The sequence below is a fragment of the Amblyomma maculatum genome, chromosome 3, assembly GCF_055883805.1.
Source record: "Amblyomma maculatum isolate TAMU_Amacu chromosome 3, ASM5588380v1, whole genome shotgun sequence".
NCBI lineage: Eukaryota > Metazoa > Arthropoda > Arachnida > Ixodida > Ixodidae > Amblyomma > Amblyomma maculatum.
In genome coordinates, this window is record NC_139346.1 from 35,720,892 (window position 1) to 35,744,039 (window position 23,148).

Sequence of the window (23,148 nt, forward strand, 5' to 3'; positions counted from 1 at the left end):
AGGACAACCCAGAGAGCTATGGAACGAAAAATGGTAGGGGTAACATTAAGAGATAGAAAGCGTGCAGAGTGGGTCAGAGAAATAACTCAAGTTACCGACATTCTAGCGAAAATTAAGAAGAAGAAATGGACATGGGCAGGACATGTAGTGCGAAGAGAGGATAACCGATGGTCGCTGAGGGTAGCAAACTGGATTCCAAGGGAAGGAAAGCGTAGCAGGGGGCTGCAGAAAGTTAGGTGGGCGGATGAGATTAAGAAGTTCGCAAGGGTTAAGTGGATGCAGCTAGCACAGAACCGGGTTAAGTGGAGAAATATGGGAGAGGCCTTCGCCCTGCAGTGGGTATAATCAGGCTGATGATGATGATGTTCAGCGCCTGATGCTTTGAACAGAACGACAATCATGTTCAACGCGCGTGACGGTCAGGAAAGAAGACGAGAACGAAGCTCTCTCTCCGACGCTCGGGCGTGCGCTTACAGAAGTGCAACGACTGATCGCAGAACGTTCCATTGATTGTTGACGGCGTAGCGCCCTGTTTAAGGACTCCTATTACAAGTGGTGGAGGTGAGAGCAATCCCCTCAACCTGGAGCTTCGCAGCCGAGCGTTGCCTACCACTTCCGCGATGCCTGAGACCGCCAACCAACCGCCAACCTCATCACTTGTCATCTGTCCCGGTGCAGCGCGTCAGCGCGACTCAGCAATCTTCAGCGGCACCGATGACACGGATGTAGAAGACTGGTTAGCGTCGTATGAACGCGTAAGTGCGTACAACAAGTGGGACGACAACGTGAGGCTCACAAACGTCATTTTTTATTTGAGCGACGTGGCCAATCTATGGTTCCGCAACCATAAGAGTGACATCCCTACCTGGGCGGCTCTCAAGACCAGCCTGACCGAAGTTTTTGGCCGTCCCGCTATACGTAAGCTTCGCGCCGAGCAACGCTTGCAAAGTCGGGCACAACAAACCGGCGAGAACTTCACCAGTTTCATAGAAGATGTCGTCGACCTCTGCAAGCGCGTCAACCCTACCATGAGCGACGCCGAGAAGATCGGGCACATTATGCAAGGTATTGACGATGACGCCTTCCATATGCTCGTCGCCAAAAATCCCCAAACTGTGTACGATGTAATCAGCTTCGGCCAAAGCTTCGATGAACTGCGCAAAAGGCGGCTTTCTACACGACGTGCTGGCCTTCAGCAGGCCACCCTTTCCAGCTTGGCTCTCTCCGGGGACGGTGCCCTGGATCAGCAGTCGCTCTTTCAGCAGATTCAACAGTTTGTGCGTGAAGAAGTCGCACGCCAGCTTTCTTTGTCTACCTGCCCCCCAGCACCTGCGCCTGCGCCGCCGCTCAATCCCACCCTGCAGCGTGTTATACAAGACCAGGTCGCTGAGGTTCTGCCTTCACCTCCTCAGCAGCCCCTGGTGGCGGCTCCTCTCACGTACGCTGATGTTTTGGTGCGGCCACCACCCCCTGTCGCCCCTGTATACAGCCGGCCTCCCCTCCTATACGAGCCTCAGGGACATCAGCAACCTCCGCAGCCTACAATCCCCCCTTATCGTCCGGTTCTCTGCCGTCGATTACAGCCACAGCCTTCCAACCCCTGGCGCACACAAGACAACCGACCCATTTGCTACGCCTGTGGAGTCGCCGGCCATGTGGCTCGTTTGTGCCGCAATCGTGGCCCTCGTCCCTACAACTATACGCGTGAGCCGATGTACAATCTTACCCCGTCCCCCCCGCCCGTGTTCCCTGAGCCTCCTCCGCAGTCCTCTTCAAATTACGATCGCCGATCCCACCGCTCGCCTTCACCAGGCCATCGTTCCCGTTCTCCAATGCTTCGCCACCAATCAGCCGGTCACACGGAAAACTAACGGCCGCAGTTCCGGAGGCAAGAACTGCGCCATCAGGGACTAACACAAGACCTGTTTCATTACCAGCCAGCATTATTACCGTATTCATTGAGGGCGTTCCTGTCGAAGCACTTGTAGACACTGGCGCAGCCGTATCAGTTCTTAATTACACCCTCTGTCGCAAGCTCAAAAAGGTAATGACGCCGCTTCCTGCCATTTCTCTTCGCACCGCCAGCGCTCAGGACATTCGACCATTAGCCGCCTGCAGCGCCCGCCTTGTCATCGACGACGTTCAATACACAATAGAATTCCTCGTCCTCGCCCGCTCATCACACGACGTCATCCTTGGTTGGGACTTCCTCTCCAATCATAACGCCATAATAGACTGCGCCCGTGCTCAACTTGAGTTATCACCACTCAGTGAAACTTCTTTCGACGCGTCTGCTGCTGCTGCCGCTACCGTGCACGTTGCAGAGGACACCGACGTTTCGCCTTTCTCCTCAGTGCTTGTGCCTCTTTATTGTGCTGCTCGTTCCGACGTCACTGTTATCTACACACCCTCGTTACGATGCGCTGACCAAAAAGCCGTGTTGCTGCCCCATGCTTTGCTAACAATTTTTCGCAGCTCAAGTGCTATTTTTGTTTGTAACCCGTGCCCCTGCCCAACTACTTTGCTCCGTGGCCAGTCGCTGGGTAGCGTTGCTTTGCTCGATTCCACTCCCACCTATCCCTTCGTCGATAACACTGCCGGCCTTCACATCTGCGCCATAACGCCTCTTCCTGTCGCCACTCCATCTTCCCTCGAAGTTTTCCACCGGTCCATCGACGCTGGCCTGACGCCCTTACAACGAGCCCAGCTTGTCGCCACCCTACAACGTTTCGCGGCTTCGTTCGACTCCCTGAAACCTTCGTTGGGGCGCACAACTGCCGTTACTCACCGCATTGATACCGGCACGCATGCCCCTTTGCGCCAGCGTCCGTACCGTGTTTCAGCCGCCGAGCGCCGCATTATTGACGAACAGGTGACTGACATGCTCCAGCGCAACGTGATCCAACCGTCGCACAGCCCTTGGGCGTCTCCGGTCGTCCTGGTCAAGAAAAAAGACGGTTCCATCCGATTCTGTATAGACTACCGCCGACTGAACAAGATTACGCGCAAGGACGTTTATCCTCTCCCTCGTATCGATGACGCTCTTGACTGCCTACAGGGAGCTGAGTTCTTTTCTTCAATAGACCTGCGTTCCGGCTATTGGCAGGCGCCGATGGCAGAGGCCGATCGCCCAAAAACCGCTTTCGTCACACCCGATGGGCTCTATGAGTTTAATGTCATGCCATTCGTACTATGCAATGCCCCTGCCACATTCGAATGCATGATGGACAACCTACTCAGAGGGCTCAAATGGCACACTTGCCTTTGTTACCTGGACGACGTTGTCATCTTTTCCCCAGATTTTCCATCTCACCTCCAGCGCCTTGAGACAGTTCTGCGATGCCTGACCGACGCTGGCCTCCAATTAAATTTAAAGAAGTGCCGTTTCGGAGCACGACAGCTAACAATTCTCGGGCATGTCGTCTCCAAGGACGGCGTTCTTCCCGATCCGGCAAAACTGCGCGCTGTGGCAGAATTTCCCAAGCCAACTAATGTGAAAGAACTCCGCAGCTTCGTCGGCCTCTGCTCGTACTTCCGCCGCTTCGTTCGCAATTTCGCCACAATCATCAACCCTCTCACCAAGCTTCTGTCCAGCCACGATCTTTCAGCCTGGTCTCCACACTGTGATGATGCCTTCGCGACACTCCGCCACCTTCTGACGACTCCGCCAATCCTGCGTCATTTCGACCCTTCTTCTCCCACGGAAATCCACACTGATGCCAGCGGCGTCGGCCTCGGCGCAGTACTTGCTCAGCGGAAGTCTGGCTTTGATGAGTACGTTGTCGCTTACGCCAGTCGGACCCTAACAAAAGCTGAATCAAACTATTCCGTGACCGAGAAAGAGTGTCTCGCTATCACCTGGGCAATAGCAAAATTTCGCCCCTACTTGTATGGCCGTTCTTTTGATGTCGTCACCGATCATCACTCCCTCTGCTGGCTGTCTTCTCTGAAAGATCCTTCTGGTCGACTGGCCCGTCGGGCTCTGAGGCTCCAAGAATACGATATTAACGTCATCTATCCCTCTGGCCGTAAACATGCCGATGCTGATGCTCTCTCACGTTCTCCATTGCCGTCTGAAGCCACTCCTGCTATATCCGTCCTACATCCCACCGACATGCCCACCGATATGACTTCCGAGCAACGCAAAGACGCATGGATCGCTTCACTCCTGGATGTTTTATCTGGCCGCGCTTCACGACCTCCTTGCCGCGCTCTCCGTCGCCAGTCTCACCATTTCGCCATCAGAGACGAGCTCCTCTACCGTAGGAATTACCTTCCGGATGGTAGAAAGTGGCTGCTTGTAATACCGACCCATCTGCGCTCTGTGATTTGCTCCCATTACCACGACAATCCCCAGTGTGCCCACGCAGGCTTATTGAAAACCTTCACTCGCCTGCGACAGCGGTACTACTGGCGTGGGATGTACCGTTATGTTCGTCGGTTCGTCCAGTCCTGCCAAGAGTGTCAGCGCCGAAAACATCCACCTCGCCAGCCCGCCGCTCCTCTGCAGCCGCTGACCTGCCCTGCTCATCCCTTCGAGCGCGTTGGAATCGACTTGTACGGCCCGCTTCCTAGCACATCAACAGGCAATCGCTGGATCATCGTTGCAATTGATCATCTCACACGCTACGCCGAAACGGCGTCATTGCCATCTGCTACAGCCTAAGACATTGCCTCCTTCATCCTCCATAACACCATTCTTCGCCACGGGGCTCCCAAAGAATTTCTAAGTGACAGAGGTCCTGCCTTCCTTTCTGAAGTTGTCGAAGCTGTTCTGAGAGAATGCAAAATCGTTCATCGCGCCACCTCCGCGTACCATCCGCAAACAAATGGAATGGTTGAGCGTTTTAACCGCACCATGGGCGACATGCTGGCAATGTATGTCGCTTCCGACCACTCCAACTGGGACCGCGTTCTTCCATTCGTCACATTCGCTTATAACTCGGCCACTCAAGCAACCACAGGATTCTCGCCATACTTCCTTCTCTACGGTCGTGAGCCCTCTTGTACCATGGACACCATTCTCCCTTACCGACCGGATTCTTCCGAATTCACGACTGTTTCAGAAGCTGCAACTTATGCCGAAGAATGCCGCTAGCTTGCCCGGTCCTTCACTTCTCACGCCCAGCAACTGCAGAAAACCACCCGAGATCAATCTGCACTTCTTCCTACTAGCCGTACAGACTCTTTGGTCTGGCTATGGGTGCCTTCCTCCAGTCCCGGCCTTTTATCCAAACTTCTGAGCAAGTATCAGGGCCCCTACCGTATTGTCAAGCAAACATCCCCCGTCAACTACCTCATCGAACCCCTTACGCCATCCACTGACCACCGTCGCCGCAATCGTGAAATAGTACACAGTAACCGCCTGAAGCCTTACTACGACCCTGCCATCGTCACATCGCCATAATCCGCCAGGATGGCGTCTTTTCGCCCGGGGGAAGTTGTAAAACAGGTATTGGGCTCCGATATGTTCAGCGCCTGATGCTTTGAAGAGAACGACAATCATGTTCAACGCGCGTGACGGTCAGGAAAGAAGACGACAACGAAGCTCTCTCTCCGACGCTCGGGCGTGCGCTTACAGAAGTGCAACGACTGATCGCAGAACGTTCCATTGATTGTTGACGGCGTAGCGCCCTGTTTAAGGACTCCTATTACAATATATATATATATATATATATAGATGTATGTGTGTGCGTGCGTGTGTGTGCGTAGGAAAGAAGGCAACATTTGACGAAGTCAAGGAAACAGTAAGGGATCTTTTATTTGTTATTTTTTTGTTTTACGTTTGTATTTGACCCGAGTTGGCACTGTAATTATTTTTGGGTTGGAAGGTAATTATATTCACAGTGGAAGAAAAAACAACGCGCTGATGATAGGAACCGAACCCAAGACCTCTGGATCACCGCGCCCGGTGCTCCTGCCAACTGATCTACATCGACTGCTGTGCAGCCTTCTTGCTACCGAAACTTGAGAGTGTTCATCAGCGTCACCCTCATCCATGCACGAAAATGCCCGAAATAAAAACATCTATAATCCAGTGGTAATTAAGACATTAGCTAAAACAGCACCCTTGTGGTGCTTATAAATACGTTATATCCGCACTTCCTTATGATTCTTTGAGTCGTCCAGGTAACTATGCGCAAAAATGTGAAGTATAAAATACTCAAAATAAACGCGCCATGATATTCACGGGCTTTCAGTAACATGTGGAGACAATAACTTGGAAATAACTTGGAACTTTGGTTTGTGCAGTTTAACGTCCCATGGTAACTCAGGCTATGAGACGCTGTGAAGTGTGAGAGAATATTGCAGGGTACAGTTATGGACATATTGACTGCCCAGTGTTCCCATACGAAACAAAATCGTACTTTAAAGTTTCACCCTTGGTCTCCTGGCTTATAAAACAAATGGGAAACGTTTTTTGAGGGTAGTAAGAACAATAATAGGGAAAACTATGAGCTTCCCGATATGTCTGCAGGCATACTGATTATTATTAGGCGGTGGAACATACCATGGACGCCACCTCTCGGCAGTGCTCGTGGGACGCAATACGTATTTAACAGCTGCTGCGTGATGCTTTCCTGGGTAGTTAAGTTGCGCGTTAATGAAACATTTATGTATTTATTGATTTATTTCATAAAATCTTCATTCTAAGCCCGCTGAAGACTAGTTTTGGGACATTCGGCCCTCCTTGTCAACGAGCGGTCGAAACGTAGCATGGCGGGTTTCAGCTACTGCGACGACGTCGTGCACCGGCCAACGTGGTTGTTGCTGTTGTCAAACTATAGCAACCTGTCACACAAATCTAGTCAGAGGCAGGCGGTCAGTGAATCTCAGTAATCACATTTCTCTGCTAGAATAACGGGGCCGTCAGGTGCCTGACAGGTGCGAAGCACTTTGGACAGTACCGGCGGAAGCGGCGCCAAGACTGCTGGCTTGAACATTGTGGAGCATATATAGGCAAGTTGGACAGTGTGGACGACCCGGAGAAATCTTTTAATGCAGCTGTGCAGAGGTGTGTTCCAAGAAGTGAAATCTTGCACTCTGGCGCTGACTGCGATCATTGCCACTCGAGGCTTCGGTCGGGTGCTTGCTTTTGTAGCGAAAGCTACATTGGCCAGTCTCGCCCTTTCGCCTGTCCGAAGAGCAAAGAAAGACGAAGAAAAAGAAGGAGAACAAGAAGAGAAAAAAGAAGAAAACGAAGAAAAAGGAGGAGGAGAAGAAGAAGAAGAAGAGGAGGAGGATGAAGAAAGAAGAAAACGAAGAAGTAGAAGGAGAAAAAGAAGAACAAGAAGTGGGAAGTCGTAGCTGGCAGCTGACATGGCTGAGCACCAACTGGACGTAGGGCTTCCTGATATTACGTTTTGCAGGAGCTGTCAATTCGGCGCCTCTCCTTTCATATGGGAGAGTAAAATCACAATCAGCCTGCCAAAACTCTTGCTTCACGTTCTCCCTAGGTTTCGCAGGCGCGTTCATATGGCTCGGTTAGTAGCTTACGCTATCGCGTCATCGCGAACGTGGAAGGGAAAACAGAGAGAGGTGCCGTAGTGGAGGGCTCGGACCACCAGGCGATAAAAGCTTTCGCCTCATCACACATTAGGGGTCAAAAGTGCCCCCTATGGCATAAATAAAGCTGGAACCATAGAGTAAACTACTGTGTGCAAAAGCCATGTCTTTACTTTCAAGACGAACCTAAGTGTAGCCCTGCAGGTAGCTCTCGCGTAACTCCAGGTTTAACCGCAAGCTAAACCATAGTTGTTGTTTTTCGTGCAGAGTAGTTTTGTTGAGCCTTGCGTCAGAAGATCATGACATGCTCATTTGAAATTACTTCTGAAGCTGCCTAAGTCGACTCATTAGGCACGCCTCTGAGTGTCGCGGTAAAATCTTTTATATCCTTTCAGCGAGACATTCGTTGTGGGGCATCAGCACCTTAATTGAGACGAAATTTGAGACCTGTCTGCTTTCGGATGAACAATCCTTGCATTGGGAATGTATTACTCCGCGAATTATCCAGCGTCTCTCTTATCGAGCAACCAATCTTTGCTAGCTCCACAAGTGATAATCGCACGAACGTAATCTTTTAAGACGGTCTTTCGACCGCTAATAAACAAAGTGTTTAGCGCCAATTTCATATACACTAAATCTTGCTTGCTGGAATGCATGCCTCACGCATGACCTCTCACTCCTTTGCCTATTCGCAGCTTGATTTAAAAGCTCCTCTCAGTTTTTTTACCGGGTAGAAGAGGGAGCTTACGACGGGTTCTGTCATGTACACAGCTCTAACGGACCATGTCAACAACCTAAACAAACTGCGGCAAACCCGGACACGACGACAAGCTGAAAGTATGCAATGCTGACACTCGCTAAGCAGAACTACAAATATGTAACATGTAGTTTTCAAAACGCAAATTCAATGGAGCGTCCCCTCGAGCTGCAGCAAGGGAAGTCACGGAATCCCACTTATCCCAAATATCTGGGAAGTACCGATGTGACCCTGTCTGGCGAGCAATGCTGAACGCAGCCGGCAGCTGCTGGAGCCGCTTGAGAACAACAAACTTGTTAATGCAAACGTTCACTGAGCATGCTAATGGATTAAACAACTTAAGATCAAGTACTGATCATAATAGGGAAAGAACAAATGTATAGTAAGCGGAAAGCGCTCATATCCTCGTCAAACACTCGTAAGTATACCCACGGAGGAGATCACATTCTCAGCGCTTCTTACATCCTTGTAGTGTGTAAACAAATAAAACAACAAGTAGTGCGAAATAAAATAGAATATTTTTCACAGTGATAAGTTTCCCTTTTATGCCATGTAAACAGCCAGAAATCTCTGTAAACAAACTCGCTGAGGAGTTGTCGTAATCCGCGCATCCGCGAAAGTAGAGTGAATTTTGGGCTTACGTGCACGCTAAATACTAAATGGTGTATATTTACGTTGAAGTCCTCAGTAATTGCATGCACTAGTTACTATTTGCTTAGGGCCAGATTAAGATAAAGGGGGCCCCTGGGCTAACGTATGTACATGCCAGCCTCCTCCCCCTTCCTATCTCTTTGTTGACCCTCCCCTCACCACTGTAAACAATTTCATTTTAAGTGCACTAATTCTTAAAAAAAAAGACAGCAGCAAAGGTCAATCAATGTTATTCGCACGATAGTAATAATCGGCGTGTGTTTTACAGAACACAAATGCAGGCACAACCGTTCAGGCAAAGAGATAACAAATAAAGGAACTTGTCTAGGAGGCACTTTGACGTGTCTTCTATGTTTCCCTCCTTGAAAGCAGGAAAATGGAAGTGCGGAATCGACGGAGAGCAAAGGTAGTCGTGACGGGAAAAAGCGAAAAATTTCCCCCTGATTTCCCGCATTGTTTTCATTGTACTTTCGCTAAAGGTACCATTCCGCAGAAAATTCGTCGTTGTCAGCTTTGCGAAAAAATTAAAAAAAAAATCAGGAACATGGCTGTGGCGGATTGTAGTTGACAGAAGACATATCACAGTTCTGATTTGTCAACAGGTTTTGCGATGACATAGCATCATACGATGAGGAAAGAGCTGCGAACCCGGGCTTCTTTATTGAACTGGGTGGGTGAGATGTTAATCGAACCTTCCAGAATACGGCAATCTTTCCACAGTGTAAAAAAATAGAGGTGTTCAACGCTACTGAACCGGATGTGGAGGGAAAGCTTTCGGTGCGGGCAACTCGCTGTTGTCGTTCGTTTCTACCAGGGTGGCAACTACCGAGTTGTTATCACCAGTGGCTTCTTCTTCGTCTTCGCTCAAGGTCATTCATGGAGTTGGCGTCACGGCGGAGGTTCGACCACACTGGAGAGGCGAAGCGGCTGGCGTAGTGTTGCTTTTGCAGAGTAAAAAAAATAGAGGTGTTCAACGCTACTGAACCGGATGTGGAGGGAAAGCTTTCGGTGCGGGCAACTCGCTGTTGTCGTTCGTTTCTACCAGGGTGGCAACTACCGAGTTGTTATCACCAGTGGCTTCTTCTTCGTCTTGGCTCAAGGTCATTCATGGAGTTGGCGTCACGGCGGAGGTTCGACCACACTGGAGAGGCGAAGCGGCTGGCGTAGTGTTGCTTTTGCAGAGTAAAAAAAATAGAGGTGTTCAACGCTACTGAACCGGATGTGGAGGGAAAGCTTTCGGTGCGGGCAACTCGCTGTTGTCGTTCGTTTCTACCAGGGTGGCAACTACCGAGTTGTTATCACCAGTGGCTTCTTCTTCGTCTTGGCTCAAGGTCATTCATGGAGTTGGCGTCACGGCGGAGGTTCGACCACACTGGAGAGGCGAAGCGGCTGGCGTAGTGTTGCTTTTGCAGAGTAAAAAAAATAGAGGTGTTCAACGCTACTGAACCGGATGTGGAGAGAAAGCTTTCGGTGCGGGCAACTCGCTGTTGTCGTTCGTTTCTACCAGGGTGGCAACTACCGAGTTGTTATCACCAGTGGCTTCTTCTTCGTCTTGGCTCAAGGTCATTCATGGAGTTGGCGTCACGGCGGAGGTTCGACCACACTGGAGAGGCGAAGCGGCTGGCGTAGTGTTGCTTTTGCAGAGTAAAAAAAATAGAGGTGTTCAACGCTACTGAACCGGATGTGGAGAGAAAGCTTTCGGTGCGGGCAACTCGCTGTTGTCGTTCGTTTCTACCAGGGTGGCAACTACCGAGTTGTTATCACCAGTGGCTTCTTCTTCGTCTTGGCTCAAGGTCATTCGTGGAGTTGGCGTCACGGCGGAGGTTCGACCACACTGGAGAGGCGAAGCGGCTGGCGTAGTGTTGCTTTTGCAGAGTAAAAAAATAGAGGTGTTCAACGCTACTGAACCGGATGTGGAGAGAAAGCTTTCGGTGCGGGCAACTCGCTGTTGTCGTTCGTTTCTACCAGGGTGGCAACTACCGAGTTGTTATCACCAGTGGCTTCTTCTTCGTCTTGGCTCAAGGTCATTCATGGAGTTGGCGTCACGGCGGAGGTTCGACCACACTGGAGAGGCGAAGCGGCTGGCGTAGTGTTGCTTTTGCAGAGTAAAAAAAATAGAGGTGTTCAACGCTACTGAACCGGATGTGGAGAGAAAGCTTTCGGTGCGGGCAACTCGCTGTTGTCGTTCGTTTCTACCAGGGTGGCAACTACCGAGTTGTTATCACCAGTGGCTTCTTCTTCGTCTTGGCTCAAGGTCATTCATGGAGTTGGCGTCACGGCGGAGGTTCGACCACACTGGAGAGGCGAAGCGGCTGGCGTAGTGTTGCTTTTGCAGAGTAAAGAAAATAGAGGTGTTCAACGCTACTGAACCGGATGTGGAGAGAAAGCTTTCGGTGCGGGCAACTCGCTGTTGTCGTTCGTTTCTACCAGGGTGGCAACTACCGAGTTGTTATCACCAGTGGCTTCTTCTTCGTCTTGGCTCAAGGTCATTCATGGAGTTGGCGTCACGGCGGAGGTTCGACCACACTGGAGAGGCGAAGCGGCTGGCGTAGTGTTGCTTTTGCAGAGTAAAAAAAATAGAGGTGTTCAACGCTACTGAACCGGATGTGGAGAGAAAGCTTTCGGTGCGGGCAACTCGCTGTTGTCGTTCGTTTCTACCAGGGTGGCAACTACCGAGTTGTTATCACCAGTGGCTTCTTCCTCGTCTTGGCTCAAGGTCATTCATGGAGTTGGCGTCACGGCGGAGGTTCGACCACACTGGAGAGGCGAAGCGGCTGGCGTAGTGTTGCTTTTGCAGAGTAAAAAAAATAGAGGTGTTCAACGCTACTGAACCGGATGTGGAGAGAAAGCTTTCGGTGCGGGCAACTCGCTGTTGTCGTTCGTTTCTACCAGGGTGGCAACTACCGAGTTGTTATCACCAGTGGCTTCTTCTTCGTCTTGGCTCAAGGTCATTCATGGAGTTGGCGTCACGGCGGAGGTTCGACCACACTGGAGAGGCGAAGTGGCTGGCGTAGTGTTGCTTTTGCAGAGTAAAAAAAAATAGAGGTGTTCAACGCTACTGAACCGGATGTGGAGTGAAAGCTTTCGGTGCGGGCAACTCGCTGTTGTCGTTCGTTTCTACCAGGGTGGCAACTACCGAGTTGTTATCACCAGTGGCTTCTTCTTCGTCTTGGCTCAAGGTCATTCATGGAGTTGGCGTCACGGCGGAGGTTCGACCACACTGGAGAGGCGAAGCGGCTGGCGTAGTGTTGCTTTTGCAGAGTAAAAAAAATAGAGGTGTTCAACGCTACTGAACCGGATGTGGAGAGAAAGCTTTCGGTGCGGGCAACTCGCTGTTGTCGTTCGTTTCTATCAGGGTGGCAACTACCGAGTTGTTATCACCAGTGGCTTCTTCTTCGTCTTGGCTCAAGGTCATTCATGGAGTTGGCGTCACGGCGGAGGTTCGACCACACTGGAGAGGCGAAGCGGCTGGCGTAGTGTTGCTTTTGCAGAGTAAAAAAAATAGAGGTGTTCAACGCTACTGAACCGGATGTGGAGAGAAAGCTTTCGGTGCGGGCAACTCGCTGTTGTCGTTCGTTTCTACCAGGGTGGCAACTACCGAGTTGTTATCACCAGTGGCTTCTTCTTCGTCTTGGCTCAAGGTCATTCATGGAGTTGGCGTCACGGCGGAGGTTCGACCACACTGGAGAGGCGAAGCGGCTGGCGTAGTGTTGCTTTTGCAGAGTAAAAAAAATAGAGGTGTTCAACGCTACTGAACCGGATGTGGAGAGAAAGCTTTCGGTGCGGGCAACTCGCTGTTGTCGTTCGTTTCTACCAGGGTGGCAACTACCGAGTTGTTATCACCAGTGGCTTCTTCTTCGTCTTGGCTCAAGGTCATTCATGGAGTTGGCGTCACGGCGGAGGTTCGACCACACTGGAGAGGCGAAGCGGCTGGCGTAGTGTTGCTTTTGCAGAGTAAAAAAAATAGAGGTGTTCAACGCTACTGAACCGGATGTGGAGTGAAAGCTTTCGGTGCGGGCAACTCGCTGTTGTCGTTCGTTTCTACCAGGGTGGCAACTACCGAGTTGTTATCACCAGTGGCTTCTTCTTCGTCTTGGCTCAAGGTCATTCATGGAGTTGGCGTCACGGCGGAGGTTCGACCACACTGGAGAGGCGAAGCGGCTGGCGTAGTGTTGCTTTTGCAGAGTAAAAAAAATAGAGGTGTTCAAAGCTACTGAACCGGATGTGGAGAGAAAGCTTTCGGTGCGGGCAACTCGCTGTTGTCGTTCGTTTCTATCAGGGTGGCAACTACCGAGTTGTTATCACCAGTGGCTTCTTCTTCGTCTTGGCTCAAGGTCATTCATGGAGTTGGCGTCACGGCGGAGGTTCGACCACACTGGAGAGGCGAAGCGGCTGGCGTAGTGTTGCTTTTGCAGAGTAAAAAAAATAGAGGTGTTCAACGCTACTGAACCGGATGTGGAGAGAAAGCTTTCGGTGCGGGCAACTCGCTGTTGTCGTTCGTTTCTACCAGGGTGGCAACTACCGAGTTGTTATCACCAGTGGCTTCTTCTTCGTCTTGGCTCAAGGTCATTCATGGAGTTGGCGTCACGGCGGAGGTTCGACCACACTGGAGAGGCGAAGCGGCTGGCGTAGTGTTGCTTTTGCAGAGTAAAAAAAATAGAGGTGTTCAACGCTACTGAACCGGATGTGGAGGGAAAGCTTTCGGTGCGGGCAACTCGCTGTTGTCGTTCGTTTCTACCAGGGTGGCAACTACCGAGTTGTTATCACCAGTGGCTTCTTCTTCGTCTTGGCTCAAGGTCATTCATGGAGTTGGCGTCACGGCGGAGGTTCGACCACACTGGAGAGGCGAAGCGGCTGGCGTAGTGTTGCTTTTGCAGAGTAAAAAAAAATAGAGGTGTTCAACGCTACTGAACCGGATGTGGAGGGAAAGCTTTCGGTGCGGGCAACTCGCTGTTGTCGTTCGTTTCTACCAGGGTGGCAACTACCGAGTTGTTATCACCAGTGGCTTCTTCTTCGTCTTGGCTCAAGGTCATTCATGGAGTTGGCGTCACGGCGGAGGTTCGACCACACTGGAGAGGCGAAGCGGCTGGCGTAGTGTTGCTTTTGCAGAGTAAAAAAAATAGAGGTGTTCAACGCTACTGAACCGGATGTGGAGAGAAAGCTTTCGGTGCGGGCAACTCGCTGTTGTCGTTCGTTTCTACCAGGGTGGCAACTACCGAGTTGTTATCACCAGTGGCTTCTTCTTCGTCTTGGCTCAAGGTCATTCATGGAGTTGGCGTCACGGCGGAGGTTCGACCACACTGGAGAGGCGAAGCGGCTGGCGTAGTGTTGCTTTTGCAGAGTAAAAAAAAATAGAGGTGTTCAACGCTACTGAACCGGATGTGGAGGGAGAGCTTTCGGTGCGGGCAACTCGCTGTTGTCGTTCGTTTCTACCAGGGTGGCAACTACCGAGTTGTTATCACCAGTGGCTTCTTCTTCGTCTTGGCTCAAGGTCATTCATGGAGTTGGCGTCACGGCGGAGGTTCGACCACACTGGAGAGGCGAAGCGGCTGGCGTAGTGTTGCTTTTGCAGAGTAAAAAAAATAGAGGTGTTCAACGCTACTGAACCGGATGTGGAGAGAAAGCTTTCGGTGCGGGCAACTCGCTGTTGTCGTTCGTTTCTACCAGGGTGGCAACTACCGAGTTGTTATCACCAGTGGCTTCTTCTTCGTCTTGGCTCAAGGTCATTCATGGAGTTGGCGTCACGGCGGAGGTTCGACCACACTGGAGAGGCGAAGCGGCTGGCGTAGTGTTGCTTTTGCAGAGTAAAAAAAATAGAGGTGTTCAACGCTACTGAACCGGATGTGGAGAGAAAGCTTTCGGTGCGGGCAACTCGCTGTTGTCGTTCGTTTCTACCAGGGTGGCAACTACCGAGTTGTTATCACCAGTGGCTTCTTCTTCGTCTTGGCTCAAGGTCATTCATGGAGTTGGCGTCACGGCGGAGGTTCGACCACACTGGAGAGGCGAAGCGGCTGGCATAGTGTTGCTTTTGCAGAGTAAAAAAAATAGAGGTGTTCAACGCTACTGAACCGGATGTGGAGAGAAAGCTTTCGGTGCGGGCAACTCGCTGTTGTCGTTCGTTTCTACCAGGGTGGCAACTACCGAGTTGTTATCACCAGTGGCTTCTTCTTCGTCTTGGCTCAAGGTCATTCATGGAGTTGGCGTCACGGCGGAGGTTCGACCACACTGGAGAGGCGAAGCGGCTGGCGTAGTGTTGCTTTTGCAGAGTAAAGAAAATAGAGGTGTTCAACGCTACTGAACCGGATGTGGAGAGAAAGCTTTCGGTGCGGGCAACTCGCTGTTGTCGTTCGTTTCTACCAGGGTGGCAACTACCGAGTTGTTATCACCAGTGGCTTCTTCTTCGTCTTGGCTCAAGGTCATTCATGGAGTTGGCGTCACGGCGGAGGTTCGACCACACTGGAGAGGCGAAGCGGCTGGCGTAGTGTTGCTTTTGCAGAGTAAAAAAAATAGAGGTGTTCAACGCTACTGAACCGGATGTGGAGAGAAAGCTTTCGGTGCGGGCAACTCGCTGTTGTCGTTCGTTTCTACCAGGGTGGCAACTACCGAGTTGTTATCACCAGTGGCTTCTTCTTCGTCTTGGCTCAAGGTCATTCATGGAGTTGGCGTCACGGCGGAGGTTCGACCACACTGGAGAGGCGAAGCGGCTGGCGTAGTGTTGCTTTTGCAGAGTAAAAAAAATAGAGGTGTTCAACGCTACTGAACCGGATGTGGAGAGAAAGCTTTCGGTGCGGGCAACTCGCTGTTGTCGTTCGTTTCTACCAGGGTGGCAACTACCGAGTTGTTATCACCAGTGGCTTCTTCTTCGTCTTGGCTCAAGGTCATTCATGGAGTTGGCGTCACGGCGGAGGTTCGACCACACTGGAGAGGCGAAGCGGCTGGCGTAGTGTTGCTTTTGCAGAGTAAAAAAAATAGAGGTGTTCAACGCTACTGAACCGGATGTGGAGTGAAAGCTTTCGGTGCGGGCAACTCGCTGTTGTCGTTCGTTTCTACCAGGGTGGCAACTACCGAGTTGTTATCACCAGTGGCTTCTTCTTCGTCTTGGCTCAAGGTCATTCATGGAGTTGGCGTCACGGCGGAGGTTCGACCACACTGGAGAGGCGAAGCGGCTGGCGTAGTGTTGCTTTTGCAGAGTAAAAAAAATAGAGGTGTTCAACGCTACTGAACCGGATGTGGAGAGAAAGCTTTCGGTGCGGGCAACTCGCTGTTGTCGTTCGTTTCTATCAGGGTGGCAACTACCGAGTTGTTATCACCAGTGGCTTCTTCTTCGTCTTGGCTCAAGGTCATTCATGGAGTTGGCGTCACGGCGGAGGTTCGACCACACTGGAGAGGCGAAGCGGCTGGCGTAGTGTTGCTTTTGCAGAGTAAAAAAAATAGAGGTGTTCAACGCTACTGAACCGGATGTGGAGAGAAAGCTTTCGGTGCGGGCAACTCGCTGTTGTCGTTCGTTTCTACCAGGGTGGCAACTACCGAGTTGTTATCACCAGTGGCTTCTTCTTCGTCTTGGCTCAAGGTCATTCATGGAGTTGGCGTCACGGCGGAGGTTCGACCACACTGGAGAGGCGAAGCGGCTGGCGTAGTGTTGCTTTTGCAGAGTAAAAAAAATAGAGGTGTTCAACGCTACTGAACCGGATGTGGAGAGAAAGCTTTCGGTGCGGGCAACTCGCTGTTGTCGTTCGTTTCTACCAGGGTGGCAACTACCGAGTTGTTATCACCAGTGGCTTCTTCTTCGTCTTGGCTCAAGGTCATTCATGGAGTTGGCGTCACGACGGAGGTTCGACCACACTGGAGAGGCGAAGCGGCTGGCGTAGTGTTGCTTTCGCAGAGAAAAAAAAACTTCAACAACCCTCAGGCGATGAGTAAAACACGTTATACTCTTAGGTCCCACAGGTATAAGAACGTGCGGCTTAGTTGGTTTAGATAGAGAAATGTCGTGTGGTCCTTCACTTAACCAGGTAGCTTAAGACAGCATGCTAATAGGCATGTGCGAAATAACGGGACACAGAAATTCAGATATTTGAGATTAGGAGATTTTCAAAGGGGATATGGCACACACACGAACGAGAATACCCAAGAGGAGCCATTGACGCTGTGTCGTCACATCCTTAAGACGGAACTTAAGTGTATAGCCCCAGCTTTAACGGGCAAACGTGTTAAAGGCCCTGTTCTGCTTAATATCCAGAGTCATTGGTGACACAAAATCACGGATATGGTTCCGATAAGTGATAGTTGGCTGGTGACGTCACCGAACACCGATTCATCGATGGGTTATGTCAAGTAACGGTGCCATGTGCTGTAACTGAGTTGAGAGTGGCTGCCAACTCCTCATTTGAGGTGGCAGGGTGGGTAGGAACCAACCTTCCAGAGCTCTTTGAGGCCGAATAACGCACGTTTGCACGGGTTGGTTAAAACGACGGGCTTTTATATCAACGTCAAGTGCGACCGGTAACTGGACAATGTGTTATCTTATAGCACTGCATGCTAACAAGAATGTGGGAGGTATTGAGGAACAAGTTAAGGGATTGGTAATAAAGCGAAGAAAGCCCACATGTACATGCAAATGAGGCACTGCATGGAAAACCACAGACGGGAGTGTTGCCCCAATATGGATCATTACAAACTGGCCCAAACCTCGGTGTTATTGCACAGTGTTGCCCCAATAGATTTTTTTTTAATGTTGTTTCTTCTCTCACGATGTCACTGAACGAGGGATCGATGGCAAACTACAAAACACTCTTCCCTATTCCATAAGAAAACGCAGACTACCTCGTGAAGAGGTGGGTGGGAAGGAACTCATTTTTGCAGTACAGGGTCTCCTAAACTGATGGGCTTAAACAAAGTTACATTAGGCAGCACCCCTACTTCTCCTCTTTCTGGTTTCCTCGCTGTACGTTTGTCCTTTGAAGTACCATTATTTGTGGTTCCACACGTCCCGGAAGAGGGTTAGAATAAATAACACCCAATCTCTTACTCCCGGAGATGAGGTCCTGGGCTGCAGCCTCCTTAGCCCCCGATCCCCCCCTTCTTCCCTCTTCTCCTAAGGCTTTGCGATGGCCGGACTGGGCCGGTCGATAGTGCTTGCTTTCGTGCTCTGGCCACTGACAGACTGACCACAATTTTGCAAAGTTCTTTACCAGTCGAAAGTAATTAACGCAAGTTTGACCAAAGTCGACTGACTCGTGCAGACGTACGTGCAGCGTCCGCATCTCAAGCGTCAGCGAGGAAACCGCTTCGTTCGATAGTTCTCTCTTCTCCTCTAATATCGCGAGGTGTGCCCGAGCGCAGCCTTGTGTTTATTTGGGTTTTCTTAGTTTTTGAACCTTTGCAGCGGCGGGCAATAATTAAAAAGTCAGCAACGTCACCGTCTTGCCGGAGCACATATGGCGGAAACAAACACTGGACGCGTTGCTTTGCGTAAATAATGTATAGGTAATGATGCAGCATGAGCCCAGCGATTTCGGCTTCCTCGACCATGTCTAGACGGAATCCCGGAACAATGCTATAGTTCTCAAAGGATCGCTAATCTCGTATGTTACGATGTAGGCTTCCGAATAAAAATGCAATTAAGTTCTTTGTGGTCAAAAAAAGAAAGAAAAAATGAGAGCGCTGCAGAATCTACATTGGAGTAATGCGAAAGCACGAATGCTGCTGTTGGTTGCTTCCAGTAGCTTAATTCAGTTCTTGTTTGCCCAAATAAATGGGCCTTATACGCCTTATACGTATCATCCGACATACCTTAAGGCTGCGCCCCGACTACTGCCAGGAGCCGAGCCACAGCCTCATTTATCCTCCTAGCGTGACGTCACAAACAGAAACAGCGAGCGCCCTTTCTCGGCTGCGACACAGCGCCGTGTATAGACTCGCCGCCACCATCCGATGGCGCGAGCTGGGGCCCCGTCTCTTGGTCTGGCGTGATGTCACACGGTCACGTGAGAATGATGTAACGTCATCGCTGCGGCTCCTGTGAGGACTTACCGCCACCATCCGATGGCGCGAGCTGGGTCCCCGTCTCTCGGTCTAGCGTGGCGTCACACGGTCACATGAAAGGTCATGTATGGAGGCGTCACGAGACGCCAAAGGCTCGACGTGCTAGCAGTATTGCTTTCGCAGTAAAAAAAAAAAAAGAAACTTGTGCTCAACGAGCGCCGTCCACGGCCTGGATGCATGCACCTACCTCAGAATAACGGCATGGGGGGCGAGTTTGCTATGTTCGGTCCACACTGCATTTGCTAAGAGGTGGCCTGCCTTCCGTTAAAAAAAATGTTTTTCCCGTTTTTGATGGTTTATCTGCTTAGGTTAGAAACATCTTGTCTGATATCGTGGTGGTACCGCCTGACGTTCACGTGTTGGGCTTGCAGCGGATTTGGACGTATAAATATGCGTGTTGGGCTTGAGCTGGACGTATAGATATGGCACCTTTCTTTTGAATAAATATATAGTTGGTAGTGTGCGCATGCGCTGTCCCTTTCTTGTCTGTGTCCGTTTCCGTGTTGCGCCGCCGTTCAATTCCATAATAAGCACCTATCTGAATGCCTGCAGTCATCGAATAGCAGACAAGAATGTGGTTGGCATGCCGTTATAAGGTCAGCGATCAACTGCTTCCAGACTAGCAAGCTGCTTTCAAAGCAATTGAAAAAATTCTGTTTATATTATCTACTGCGCGGAATGAGCTCAGATATCGAGGAATAGTAACTTAATGTATGTGGAGTGCGATAATCGGCTCATGTTCAAATGTTCGCTGTCATGTCCTCCTTAAGGCGTAGCTTAAAGCCTAGTGTCTAGCGGAAGCCCGTCTGGTCGGGAAGGTATATGACGAATTTAGGTGGCAACGATTGAAAAAAAAGAAAAAAAAGGAAGGGATGATGTTTCGGCTCCCCCTTGGAAGCCTTGCTCACAATCTTGATGTTCTCCAGGCTCCCATGGGAGAGCCGAAACGTCCTCCCATCATTTTCTTTTGGTGGGCGCCATCTAATTTCATCATAAGGTGAAGCTTAAAGGCCCATTCGTTTTTCTCGAAATGCGACTGTGGGAAATTGTCGCATTGATCGAAAGGCGACAGTCGCAGGCCGTTAGAGTAAAGCTCGATTTTGCAGCCTCGCGACTGCTGGTCGCAAACCGGTAGCCAATCAGCAGCGCAGTGAAGTGAACGGAAATTAGTTTTACATCAGGTTTCGCACCACTGGTGAACAGTGAACATCGAGTAGACTCATTCCGAACGAGAAAGTAATTTGGGAAAGCGACACGCGGGTCGCCTTTGCAAATGTGAACATCGGTTGAGCTGAGGGGCGCCCTATTCGCATGCGACAGCCGTTCGCACGCCTTTCGTGGCTCGCAAGTAGGAGTGTGGCTTAAGCGTCCTTTTAATTTTATTTTTGGCGTTCTGATTGGCACGGCTTGAAGACCTTCATGGGAAGGTATGGGGTTCGATCCCCAGTGCCGCCGGGTACCCACCGGTTTCCAATGGGTACAAGATTTCCCCCGGCCTCGTGCTCGGCTCTTCTGGGGTGAAATGCTTGGGAAAAGGGGCCATGAACCAAAATATTGGTTCATGGCCCAGACCATTGGCAGACCATTTCTGGATCGCTCCATTGAGCAGCCACTTCATGAAGGAGACAGCCCCTTCTGAGGTCCATACAGAACTCGATCTGCAATGAGAAAGAGTGACATATAAACCTATTTTGAGCAAATATGTTGAAAGGAATGGATGCAGTGTCTCTCTATGCAACCGTTATCATGCCTTGTATGAAGCTATATCAATTAGATATTGATTTCAGCAACCATAAGCAGTTATTAAGCTCTATCTGCTTAGCTTCAGAGCAGGAACTTGCTTTTATATCATCTGTCTCAGCTGCCATTTCTTCCACGTGTTGGACCTTGAAAAGTGAAAATCTTAAGGACAACTATGGCTGTATTGTTTTTATTTTCTGCCGCCTGAAGAGAAGCTTTTCATGAATGACCGACTGAGGGTATGAAAACAGTACTGTTAGATATTCTTATCCTTTCCTAACGTGATCAGATTGCCTGCTACCGTCTATTCGTGCGCAGGGAATGAATAATTATGACTGCACTATGCCGGCCCGTATGAACAGAAAACTTTATCGTTTTTCTAATTTATCTTGTGCACTTACAGAAAGCTGTGTTAAAGACAACCGATGCTCGAAATTACTCCGAAGCCCTGCCCTACGGCACCCTTTTTTCTCTTTCCCCTTTGACTCCTACCTTCCTCCCTTTTACAGCGCGGTTGAGATGTCCAGGGTTGTAACAACGTTTATTGCCACAAAATGCAAGAAATTATTTCGGGCTGGGGCTAGTCCAGGGTGGCCTAGGGTGCCTCGATGTGGCATCGAGGCACCCTAAGGTGGCCTCCAGTCGGGGCCGACCTCTTGAGCTCACGTGACGAGGGCCAGTTGAGCAGCTTTTTTTGGGCTGATTTATTTATAGGAAGGGAAAGGCGCGGTAACTGTTTCACTTGTTTTCTGTGGACACCGCAACCGCGCCGTAAGGGAATGTAGGAAGGTGGGAGTGAAAGTGGAAAGAGAGAAAGAGGAGCCGTAGTGGAGGGCTACGGAGTAATTTCGACTACCTGGGGATCTTTAACGTGCGCTGACATCGCACAGCATACGGACGCCTCTTCGTTTCGCCTCCGTCGAAACGCAGCCAACAGCTTGTCCCATTCCTCCGCTGAGGGAGATGGCAAGAGTGTATTTGGAGGTGGATTGCTAGCGCATTCCCATAGTATATGATGTTGGGTGGCCTGCGTCCCATCACCGCAGTGCCGGCATGCATGGTTGTATTCTCCGCTCGTAATTAAAGAGCGCGTGTGACAGATACTGCGCCTTTCCTTTCCCGTGAACCAATTATTATTATTATTATTATTATTATTATTATTATTATTATTATTATTATTATTATTATTATTATTATTATTATTATTATTATTATTATTATTATTATTATTATTATTCCATCAAACCATCAAACAGCATCAGCCATTTGCTACTGGAATTGGAAGAGATCTTACAGGACAATAGTACAATAGATCCATTTTGCATAGCAGGTGACTTGAACGTTGATACATAATGTCCCACAAAAACGGTTGCGGTGGATTACCTAGCCATTCTTTCAGCTTGCGGCATAGGAAATGTTATCATCGCACCGTATCGCGAGGAAGTGCTTGGCGGTAGATTAGTTCAGTCTTGTCTAGACATACGGGCTCCAAACTGCAATCGTTCTTCAGCGGTCATTACTCAACGTCTAGCCGATCATTACTTTACCGTTTGCAGATTCCTTGACCGTACTAATTGCAAGACTCTAGGGCTGTCACCTTCTAACGCCGCTCTAAATGACTTGAGCGTGACTATAGTCGATCAAAGCAAATTAGACAATCTAATTGGGAACTTTGAATAGTCAGCATTATATAGGTCTAATCCCCCCGATTTAGTTCATTCTTTATTATGCCAACAGTTAAAAATGTTTGAACAAGCTTCGACGCGGTTCATTCGCAAAAGCTAAAGACGTAATCATAGCTGGTTTAATGCAGCAATTATGAAGGCAATTTTGTACAGGGATTGGTTATGGAAGCGGTGTGAACGCGCCCCTAAACATCGTGAACTGCGCATCGACTACAGAGCCGCAAGAAATAGAGCTGTATCGTCCCACTAAAAGGCAGTTTTACCGTGAGCAATTTAAACTAGCTGCCAAAAACCCCGCCAAGACCTGGTCACTGATTAACAATTAACCGGGCGTTAACAAAAATCAGTCATATATTAGTGACATTTTTTTCAGTTAGTCCCCAAGAAACAGCTGAATTGTTCAATAAGCACTTCGCGCGTGTATCTCAGCCCAATTCATCCTTGCCCCAAGATATGTGTTCGTTGACAAATTCCATATCTGCGTCGGCCTTTCCACCGAAGCTGTCGTCATTGGACCTGGTACGCATAATCTTTAGCTTCAAACGTAACAAACCACCTGGTCTTGATGGCATTGCAGCGTCTCTACTTCAGAAAAATTATAGAAATCTTGAGAATATCCTTCTTTTTATCCTTAACGGATTCGTAGAGACTGCGAATGCGGCAATACCCAACATGTTAAAAACAGCGATTGTGAGACCAATACACAAAGGTGGCAAGAGAGAGAACCTTGAGAATTATAGACCAATATTCGTTTTGCAAGTACCG

General features: G+C 49.8%; 1 protein-coding gene across 1 annotated transcript; it reads left to right on the forward strand.

The window, feature by feature from the left end:
• The first annotated feature begins 587 nt into the window (after positions 1-587).
• On the forward strand, positions 588-20,597 carry LOC146194511 (uncharacterized). Its single transcript, XM_084596576.1, has 2 exons — positions 588-1,481; positions 20,529-20,597. Exons 1-2 carry the CDS (start codon positions 621-623, stop codon positions 20,595-20,597), a joined length of 930 nt encoding a protein of 309 aa, XP_084452702.1. The 5' UTR covers positions 588-620.
• The last annotated feature ends 2,551 nt before the right edge of the window (positions 20,598-23,148 follow it).

What these genes read in the sequence shown, in the direction of transcription:
- LOC146194511 (XM_084596576.1), top strand. Translation starts at nt 621, where the DNA reads ATGCCTGAGACCGCCAACCAACCGCCAACCTCATCACTTGTCATCTGT. An exon ending in CACCACCCCCTGTCGCCCCT is followed by an intron (nt 1,482 to 20,528) that starts GTATACAGCCGG and finishes TTCATGGCCCAG; the next exon opens with ACCATTGGCAGACCATTTCT.